Genomic DNA, 10,262 nt, shown 5'->3' on the forward strand with positions numbered 1-10,262 from the left:
GGATATAGGTACACGGACATAAAGACAGACAGAGGTACAGGGACAGACAGACAGCGGTAAAAGGACAGGTATAGGTATGGTAGTTACACCATGCCTGCCACCCTATATATAGCACCAGGTATGGGGGAACAGACAGACAGATATAGGGACAAGGATGGACAGATGGATATATGGACAGACAGACATATAGGTACGTAGATGGGCGGACATAGGTACGTGACAGACAGACAGAGGTACATGGATGGACAGATGGATACAGGTACATGGATGGACATAAAGAGATGTAGGTACATGGGCAGACAGACACACGGACAGACATAGGTACACGGGCATAAACAGAGAGGTACGTAGACAGACGGACAGAAAGATACAGGTACGTGGACAGACAGACAGGTACCTGACATAAAGATGTAGGTATATGGACATACGGACAGCCAAAGGTACACGGACAGATATAAGCATGTGGACAGACAGACAGACAGACAGACACGGGTACACGGCCATAAGGCCAGCTGCAGGTGCGTGGGCACGACACAGGCATGCACAGACAGACGGACAGACGGACACAGACACGGACTCGGCGCCCTGCTTTGGGCACAAGGCACGCTCTTTGGGCATTTCGGCGGGGCTCCAGGCAAAGCTCGCCTTGCCGCCACTGGAATTGCTCAAGAGGCTCCAAAAATGTCTCTTTTTGGGGGAAATTTCACAACCTGCAGCCCGGGACCCCGGCTGCGGCATGGCCACGGCTCCCTTTTGGGGTTTTTCCCCACGCCGTGACCGCAAACCCCACAGGAACACTTCGGTGATGGGCTGGGCTTGGAGGGTGAGCCACCACGACAGGGCTGCAGGAGAGGTGTGGGGGCATCCAGGGGGGATTTGTGCCATCGGGGCCATGATCCCGCTGCTATCGCCGTGCTGCTGGTGTCCCATCGGGGCCACGGTCCCGCTGCTGTCACCTATGGCCGGGATCGGAGCCGACGACGCCCACGGGGAGGGCGCAAAGTCCGTGTGGGTGAGCCGGGGGCATCGAGGAGAGGCAGCGAGCCGCAGAGATCCGGGTCCCCGGGCACGGCCCCGCAGTGACAGAGGGGTCGGGGACACCCTGCAGGGCACAGGGGGTGAGCAGGGGAGCGGGGCTGCCCGCGGGTATCCCGGTCAGCCGGTGGCTTTGCTGGAAAAAGAAGGAGTTGGGGAAGCAGAGAAATACCAGGATTTGTGTGGAAATACTTTGTGGGGCTGCTCGCAGGGATATGGGCAGCAACAGCCCCAGCTCAGCTGGCTCCTGCCCCGAGCTGTCACCTCCAGACAGCTGAAACCTGCTGGTTTTTACACAAAATGTTGAAAAAGATGCTCGGCAGCACCAGGAATCCCACGTGGGTGCTCCAGCTGCATCCCAGCCCATCAGCCACGGCCGCAGCCATCGCCAGCACCAACCTCGGCCCCTTCCAGCCCCAACCCCGTGGGCATCCCCATTCCTGGCACTGCTCAGAGCCAGCACCGCGCTCCCCAGACCCCACAGCCGCCCTCCTTCCACCACGGCGGGGTGGAAGAGCAGCAGGGAAGGAGCTGGGCTCTGCCAGAACACCCGTCCCCACGCTCCTGTCACCCCCTGGGGACAGAGGGGTGACCGAGGGGCTTTCCGGGGTCACGTTTCACCCCGCTTCCAGGTGCAGAAGCGACCCTGAGCTTTGACAGAGCACCGGTTGTACTGGGAACGCAGCAGGACACGGAGTAACAAACCTTCGGAGACAGCGTGTTCCCGGGGGCAGCCATCCCGCGCTGCCCTGCTGTTTTATTGATTTTTAAGAAAAAAGAAAAGCAGAGAGGAAACGGGGAACTTCAGTTCTCTGCCTCCCCTCCAAGGAAGGGACCTGGAACTGCAACTCGCCATCAGTGACCCCGTCTGAGAGCTCCAACCCCAAGCAGCTGATGTTTGCCTCCCTCTCCTCAATCCCATTCCTCATTTCAGCCACGTTTGCCCGCGTCCCACCCAGTCCCACTCCTCCCTCCCAGCCCTTTTGAGGGGTTTTGAGCCAAATCCCAGTGCCGAGGAGCCGGGACTTGGTTGGACACCGCTGCTGGAGGAGCAGACAGCCCTTGGCTGATTTACACGATGGCATTTAACCGATGGCTGCCCGCAGGAAAGGCAGGGACAGACCCCGTTGGAAATCACCCGTTATCTTCACAAGCACCTGCCTGAAGGGAGCACAGGAGCCTGGGGAAGGAGCTCTGCTGCCCCGGCCCCACACCGGCTGCCTGGGGCTGCTCCTGCTGCCGGCAGCCACACGCCAGCGGCTCTCAGGGGACATTTCCTTTCTCCTGCACGACCCACGGCACGAAATCACTCACTGGAAACCCCGCCACCCCTCCGACGGCTCTGCAAATTAGGGGAGTCAACTGTTAAGAGCCTGAAAATAAAAATTCCCAGTCCCCGGAGTGTTTCCCATGTGCAGTACCGCCCTTCCCCAGAGCGTGTCCTCCGTCACCAGGCACTCCCGCAGCTCGCACCCTGCTCACGCCTGCCCTGCAGTCCCTGGGGGCTGAGCCCACCCCAGGAGAGCTCTCCCCACTTGAAAGCAAACCAGGAGACGCAGCGGTTTGTTTCCAGTTGTATTTCAAGCTTTCGGTTTGAGGGTACACGACACTGGAAGTCCTCCTCACCCTCCTGCGTTCTCTGCACATTTCTGGAAACGAGAGTGGTGAAACATCACGGTTCAGGGGGAAGGCTCTCACGAGGGAGAGCACCAAGGCACTCATCAAGGGGAACATCAGCGCTTCAGTCACCTCTAGCAGCTCCTTCCTGGTATTGAAGTTCCTTTTTTAAGTTTCCCTGTTAAGTTTCAGGCGAGCTCCTCGTCCTGTCGTTGCTCCACGTTAAACAACGCGATTGCTGCCAGCAGCTCGGCAGGAACAGGACCACGAAACCAAACCCACCTGAACCTGAGATCCCAGGGAGGGGGGAAACAACCAGGGTGGAGCCAGCCACCAACTCCAGCCCCCCACAGGCTGGTTCTGAGGGCTGCACCCCCCAGAAAGCCCCTCTCCAGCCTCCACCTCTGCAAGCAGCTTCAGATGGGCACAGAGCTGAGGTCTGAGCCCTCGGTTTTCACTGCAGTCTGCCCCCAAAGCAAGCCCCTGCGAGGCCACACGTCACCTGTGCAGCAACACGGGGCCTCCCCAGGCACCCAAAAAGGGGAAAGGGGGGAAAGGAAAAGGCATGTGGGTGCTTTGGGGCACGAAGCTGTCAGTGCTGCCTCCTACCCGTGGGCTGGGATAGCACGGAGGAGCCCTGAGGAGGCAGGGCAGGCACGGTGAGGCCATTCCCCAGAGCAGCAAAGGCACTTGGAGCTTCACACAACACTTCTTGTTGTTATTTTCTCTGAGAATAAACCTCTAAGCAGCTGATCAGTGGCAGCAGCTGAGATCCTGCCCGTTTCACAGACAGAAAGAGGAGATTCCTCCCGGGCACAGCACGGTGGGAAACAAAGCCCAGCAAGTCCCACCAACCCCACCCCTCTGCCACCAGCACCCCACAGCGCCCTGCTCTCCATCCCTTGCTGGAAACTCCTCTCCCACACGGCTTCCCACCCGCTCTGAAGGAAACAGAGAGGTTGTGCTAGTGCTGGTGGGTCACACACCTCCAGCTGAGCCATGTGAGCACCCCAGTGGAACAGCACCGTTCCAGTTCACTCTTCTAACCCTCTTTCAAGGTCCCTCCCAGCTCCTTGGCTTCATGCTCGCTGCACAAAGAGCCAAAATCCCCCGCTGAGGACCCTTACGCTATTTTTCATGTGTCCGAGCTGCCTTGTTGATGAGTTTAGGGGGGTTTAGGGGGGCAGAAAATACTAAAAAAGTATCAAAATTCCAAAGGAAACAATTAAATAACCCATTCAGCACGTCACACAGGCACAGCAACAGTGGCCAGCTGCTGCACGAGCACCATACACAGTCCTCCTGTGCCAGAGGAGCCCCGCTGCCCTCGGGAGGATCAGTACACCTGGATCCTGGAAAATTCAGCTGGAATGAGCGGTGCTGGGGCTGCTGGATGCCCCGGGGCTTGCTGAACCCCAGCCAGGGGCTCCGGGCCCGCAGGTGCCTGTAGTCCTGGTGGGCACACGTGTTGTGGGATGGAGAACTTGCCTGGCTGGCAGAACTGTCCCGGCGAGGCCCCGGCGTGGGTTTGGGGGTAAAAGTCCCCGAAGGCACCTCTGGATTGGGAGGGGGAGGAAGGGAGGCCGTGTCCTGCCGCAGAGCTGTGCTGAGCCCCCGCGTGTCCCCCCGTGGGGCCGTGTCCTGGCGTGCAGCTGTGCTGGAAGCCCTGGCTCTGAGCAGCGGGGTGCTGCGGGGGGAACGTGGGAAGAGCTGGAGGCGAGGAGCTGCAGGAGCTTTGCGTGGGGTACGCGCCTGGTGGAGGGGTGATCCTGGGCAGGAAGGAAAAGGGAAGGTTATTCCAGAACTGGCGCTGCCTCGCTGCTGCTGGAAGTGCCCCGGGGGCAGGTTTCCTCCTGACCAACACTCACAGAGGTCGCTGCAATCCATCAGAGAAATGCTGTCTCTTACAAAAGGAGGAATCCCTGTTACAAGCAGCATTTGGGTAAAAATAGGGATATTGGTCACCTGGGACAGATGTGCCCACTCCCAACCCACAGAATAAGCGGGGTTTAGCCCTAAATCTCTTCCCAAAGGGCACATGCCAGCCTCACTGCAGGGTTTGGCTTTACGAGGCCTCACAATTTCCATGCACACCACCCGCCTCCCACCTAAGCCATTCAGCAGCAGCCACAGCTGCCCAGCATCACCTATCGAGAACCATAAAGGCCTTTGGTGGAAGCAGGAGCCAGGGTAGAGAGCGAAAGGGAAGGAGGAGAGCTACAGATGAGATGAATCCTTCAGAAGCCAGGTCTAGAAGCAGCCTCTGCCAGCAGAAGGCACGACTCACCCTGCATCAAGCAGGATCTGCCTGGGAGCCAAAGCCTTGGGGCCTCCAGGAGCGCTGCCCGGCCCACGCAGACGCTCAGCAGGGCATCGAGGCAGCACTCACACGGCTGTGACCACCAGATCCCAGCGAGAACAAGGGGCTGGCTCACGCTGGGGGCTGGGAGCTTGGGTTTGTTCCCCCCACAGCTCCGTTTGTGGAGGCAGGCGCGATGCAGGAGGCAGAGCCTCCTAGAAACGGCTTCTGCCTGCTGGCAGCTCGCTGCCTGCAGCTTCCTGGAGCTTTAAAACCTGCTCAGAGCTCGCACTCGGGAATAAGGGATCAAAGCAAGAAGAACAAAGGCCCAGAAGCAAGCAGCAGACTTGCGCCTAAGCCGCAGAGAGATGCAAATTGAGCTGCAGAAATGGAAACATCCTCCAAACGCCTTCCCACACCCTGCTCAACAGTCAAATCCCTCTGTAAATCCCTCTGAGCCCGCACAGCCCGCTGATGGCAGCTCACCTAAGCAGGGCAGGTTTAGGTGTGGAGCCCAACCTGAGCACAAGGTACCAGCAGCAGCACTGGAGTGGTGCAGACATGGGCTCTGCTGCAGCGAGAGCGACCCTCCTCGCAGGGGCAGCGCTGACAGGAGGAGGCAAAACGCTCCTGGGTATGCCTGGGCTCCCCTGCGAGCACTCGGGCTCAGTCCGATTGCCCCACAGGATCTGGGTGCGTGTTCCTGCCAGGGAGGGTCTGTTTTATGGCTTCCCCTCAGGTGAGGGTAGGTGCAAACGCTTCAGGATGCTTTAGAATGAGCCTGTGGCTTCAAGAGAACGTGGAATTTAACCCTTCATAGAGAAACAGCCTTCCTCTGCCAAACTCAGGTGGCATCTTAGAGCTGGGAAAAAACTGACCTGGATTTCTGAGCTTTACAAAATACCAGTGAGTTCTCAGGGACTGCGATAGACACAAAATTCAAATAACCCCCAAACGTCAGCTCAAGTGCCAAGGTTTCTTTTCAGTAGAGCCGCCTTGCTTGATGCTGAACACAAGCACAGAAAGGTGGCAGCTTCAGTTCCCAACGGTAGCTTTGGACGTGACCAACTTCACAGCGCTGCTGGCAGGCGGGGCAAAGACAAATAAAGATCACGCCCCGGGGCACGACACGGCCATGAACAAATGGCAGGAGCCCTGATGTCAGGGCAGAGCTGCAGGACTCTGCTGTCATGCTGCTGTTACCTCTGCGTGCGTCAATACAAACACAAACCATTTAGGGGTGGCTCAGAGCCACCTCACGCCCCAAAATTTCTCTACCTGACAAGAAATCCTCACAGGAGCTCCCACACTTACTTGACACTCTCGGAGGCTCTCCTCTCCGCTGAGGCCCCCGGGATGTATCTCAGCCCTGGCACTCTCTTCAGCAGGGTGAAGGGGAACAGCCGATCCAGCTTAGAGCTCACCGACTCGGGAATATCCAGGCAGAAGCAGTAGCCAAGCCCATCTGAAGCCAGCAACACGTCAAGGAGGCCCTCAGACAAAACATCCTCGTTTCTGACATGGCCACGCACCATCCCCCTCCAGCTCCAAACCCGTTTTCCCTGGAGAACTCTCCCAGTTCTACCCAGTGCCATCCCCACAGCCCGCTGCCCTCCTCAGCTCTGGGATCTCTGCACGCCCTGAAGCCACGAAGTGGAAGCAGAGGGCGAGAGACCAACGCAGAGCTGGGTGTGCTGCGGGCAAGTAGAGCCGGTGAGAATTCGGTGCAGAAAAGAGCCCAGGAAATGCCCTAAAGCTGCAGCACGCTCACAAACAGCGACCCCACGCTGTGCTTCAGGGCTGGGCCCTGGAAGGATACAGGCCTCCCCAACCAGAAGCCCGCAGATGTTACCGAGGAGGGAGGAGCGGGGGATAAACCACGCCACGCAGAGCAGAAACCACGGCACCAGCACCACCGGGACCCTCACCCCGAGGAGCAGAGCCCTCCTCATCCGCGAGCGCGTGGTCGACACCCCCAACATGGCAAACGCCACCGGCATGAACCCCCTGGGGTCTTCCACCTCCACCACCCTCGAGACGACAGCCGCGAGCAGGAGGTACAGGAGGGCGGAGAGGAGGGCGAACAGGACGGTGAGGAAGCAGTGCTTGGCGGTGCCGACGTTCTTCTCAAAGCTGCCTGCGAAGTACCAGACGAGAACGGCGCCGCAGCTCAGGGATATCAGGTCGTCGTAGCTGAAGACGTAGGTGAGCAGCCTGTGGACTGAGCACAGCAGCACGTCACAGCGGCAGGGACAGCGAGGGGTTTGTTTTAGCCACCAGAATGTGGATTTGCTTTAAACAGATCTGTTTAGCTGGAGCAGGGCAAGACTGAGCCGGCAGAAGGCACTGCTTTTTGTTCTATCCTGCTGCAGAAGGGGAGCTTGGGGCATTTAAAACCAGGTGTAAATAATGAAACACTGCTAGAAGGAGAGCTGTCGTGGGCACTGCACTGACGGACTGACTCTGGGTGCTTCCTGGGGTGGTGACTGGAAAAAAGCAACGGTTTCTATAGTAATTTTCGGTCTCATTAAAAGAGAAGGAAGGAGATGTGGAACCAGTAGTGTTAGAAAGGAGCTCCAAGATCTGGTCCAACCACCACAGTCACCCCCCAAACCCTGTCCCCAGGCACCACGTCCAACCTTCCCCTGAACACCCCCACGGTGTCTCCACCACCTCCCCGGGCAACCCGTCCCAGCGCCTGACTGCCCTTTCTGAGCAGAAACGCCTCATTTCCAACATAAAAACGACCGCCCAGTAACCACACCTGCCCTGCTAATTATCTCCCACAACAAATAACGAACCAAACCGCCTCAGGCCGGCTGCTGTCACAGCAGCCCTGGGGGTTCCCAGCGCCAGCGCCAGCCCCAGCCCCGTGCCCACCTCAGGACCCCCCCCAAAGCCCCAAAGCCCCGCTCCCCGCCGCTGCCGGGGCAGGAGGCGGCCCCGCACGTTCCCCCTCACCTTCCCCCGCCCTCAGGGGGGTCTCGGGGGTGCCGCCGGTGCCGCCCCCGCCCCGCAGCAGCGCGGGCCCGGAGGCGCCGAGGGTCAGCAGCAGGGTGAGCGCGCTGCCGGCCGCTGGCCACCGCCGCCCCGCCGCCATCTTGCCGCGCGCCGCCCCGCTTCCGGCCGCCGCCGGAAGGCCTGCGCCGTTGCCATGGCGACGCCAGGCGCGGCGGGCCCTCCGTTGCCATGGCGACGGGATTTGCTTTTCCCTTTTTTTATCTTTTAATCCCTCTTTTATTTTTTATTTATTTTTTATTTTTTTTAATTTTTAATCCCCTTTCCATTTCCTTTTTTTTTTAAGTTTTAATCCCCTTTCTCTTTTCTTTTTCTTTTTAACTTTTAATCCCCATTCTCTTTTTTATTTTAAATTTTAATTCCTTCTCTATTTTTTTAAAACTTTTATTTCTCCTCCTCCTTTTCTATTTTTGTTTAATGTTAATATCCCAGTTTTCCTTTTCCTTTTTTCCCCTTTCCTTTCTTTTTTTTTCTTTTTTTTTCCCTTTCCTTTTTTTCCTTTTTTTCCCTTTCCATTTTTTCATTTTTTTTCCTTTTCTTTTTTCCTTTTTTTTTTTTTCCTTTTTTTTTTTTTTTCCTTTCCTCTCCTTTCCTTTCCCTTCACTTCTTTATTTTTTCCCCTTCAGCAACGGACACGCCGCTGCCTGAGGGAAACAACAGAGGAAGGGGCCAGGGAAGGACCTGTGTGAGAAGGATGAGGCAGGAAAAAAGTGCGAAAAAGAGAGAGGCTTTGCTCTGAGAGTGCTGGGAGCTGAGCAGGGACGCGCCTCATCCAGCTCCCAGTGCTCCCACCTTGCCCTAAGCAACCCAGTGCCACAAACACTCCCTGCTGCTGGCTCCTCCAGCCCAGAGCCCAGCCTCTGGTGATGGCTCAGGGCTAACCAGACCCTCGAGGTCTCATCTACTTGGGAAAGACCAGCAGAAACACAGCCTCCCTGCTCCCTCTGGTTCTGGGAAGAAGAGGCAGGGTTGGATACAGGTGGAATCCCTCTCAGCCGATGGGGATGAGCAGGGGGCCAAGGTCTGAAATCTGAAATCTTTTCCCCACCCCAGGTTCAATACTTTTGTTTGGGAGCAAAGGGGGAGCACAGCACACGAGCTTTCCCTCTGAGTCTGCTGTAAGCATTCAGCAGTCCCAGATCTATCAGCAGGCAAAAAAATTGTGAGCTCAGCTCTTAGTCTCAATGCCATTTTCTATTTCTATGGACACCTCCATCTCTTAGGAGCACAAAGGTCCCGAGAGGCTACGCAGAGCAAATAATACCATCTCCCCCGCCCTGCCCTGGGAGCATTGTTTGGGACCTGCCCCAAATCCCTCAGCACACTTCAAAGGGAGCCTTCATCAAAAGGTCCCAGCTTGTCACAGGCCCAGGAAGGCCGGTGGTGCTGGACAAGGCACTGAGACTGGAAGAGACGATGAAGTTTTTCAAGGAGAAACCTGAAAGACAGGCAGAGACCTTGACCCTTCTTAGATTTATCCTCCTAGTCGCTGCTTGTTTTGCAGAAACTCATCTTAGGCCATGGGCCTCCTGCTGCTGTGCCCCGGGGGAAAGAAACAACCCGGCTTGTTTGCAGATCTGCTCTACCCATTCAGCTGGAACCAGAGAACGCTCTTCAACCCCGCTAAAACAGAAAAAAAAGGTAAAAGCTCACAGCGCCGTTCCCCCAGCTGCCCTGTAAATGCTGGTGCGGGTACAAACTGCCACTGGACAGCAAGCACAGAGCTGTGTCTCACGGTAACTTTTGGGACAGACTCCTGTGCAGGTGGCTGGTCTCACACAGCAAGGGTGAACGTTTGTTCCTGATCCAGCCGCACTTGTGCAGCAACACCTCCTGCCTCACACCCCCTGCGCTTTGCCAGACCGCGACCCCTCGTCTCAGAAACTCGCTTTCCGAGCCAATATTTGGCTTTATTTTTTTTAATATCTGGGCTCTGACGACGCAGCTTTCCTTCTGATGGTGCCACCAGACCACCCCGCAGACCCTTCCCAGCCATTCCAACCCCGGCATCCTGCGAGCTGCCTTCCTTTCAGTCCCCTACTCCAGCTGCAGGTTCCTCCAACCCCCCAAAACCCCCTCCCGCCTTCCCCAGCACCGTGCAGGGACGCAGCCCTTGGGGGCGAGCCCCCCCCACACCCCTAACCCCCCCCAACCCCCCACACACCCCCAACCCCCCCCCTATGCACTTGGTACGCTCCCCTCCCTCCTCTCCTCCTCCCCCCCCCCTCCGCCGCGCGGGTGGGAGGCGCCGCGCGCTGCCATTGGCTGCCGGGGCCCCGCAGTCCGCGCGAGC

At 57.6% G+C, this 10,262-nt stretch overlaps 1 protein-coding gene across 3 annotated transcripts; it reads right to left on the bottom strand.

Moving 5' to 3' along the window:
• Positions 1-2,597: 2,597 nt before the first annotated feature.
• Positions 2,598-8,157, bottom strand: RHBDD2 (rhomboid domain containing 2). 3 transcript variants are annotated; one of them, XM_084493035.1, is made up of 4 exons: positions 7,913-8,157; positions 6,880-7,165; positions 6,266-6,444; positions 2,598-4,421 (listed from the first exon to the last, which is right to left on the bottom strand). In XM_084493035.1, exons 1-4 carry the CDS (start codon positions 8,140-8,142, stop codon positions 3,989-3,991), a joined length of 1,128 nt encoding a protein of 375 aa, XP_084349161.1. In that variant the 5' UTR covers positions 8,143-8,157; the 3' UTR covers positions 2,598-3,988. The 3 variants fall into 3 exon arrangements, with proteins under 3 accessions (XP_084349161.1, XP_084349160.1, XP_084349162.1); XM_084493034.1 differs by having other exon boundaries at positions 6,266-6,416; positions 6,771-7,165; XM_084493036.1 differs by having other exon boundaries at positions 6,266-6,416; positions 6,771-7,172; positions 7,913-8,066.
• Positions 8,158-10,262: the final 2,105 nt, after the last annotated feature.

This window comes from Aythya ferina (assembly GCF_964211825.1).
Source record: "Aythya ferina genome assembly, chromosome: 19".
Lineage (NCBI taxonomy): Eukaryota > Metazoa > Chordata > Aves > Anseriformes > Anatidae > Aythya > Aythya ferina.

Bases quoted from the DNA above. Each gene is read 5' to 3' on its own strand.
- RHBDD2 (XM_084493034.1), bottom strand. From the start codon at position 8,142: ATGGCAACGGAGGGCCCGCCGCGCCTGGCGTCGCCATGGCAACGGCGC. The intron at 7,166-7,912 runs GTGAGGGGGAAC...CTCAGTCCACAG, and splicing joins CCCCCTGAGGGCGGGGGAAG to GCTGCTCACCTACGTCTTCA. The intron at 6,417-6,770 runs GTATCCTTCCAG...TGCTGGCTTCAG, and splicing joins GCTTCTGGTTGGGGAGGCCT to ATGGGCTTGGCTACTGCTTC.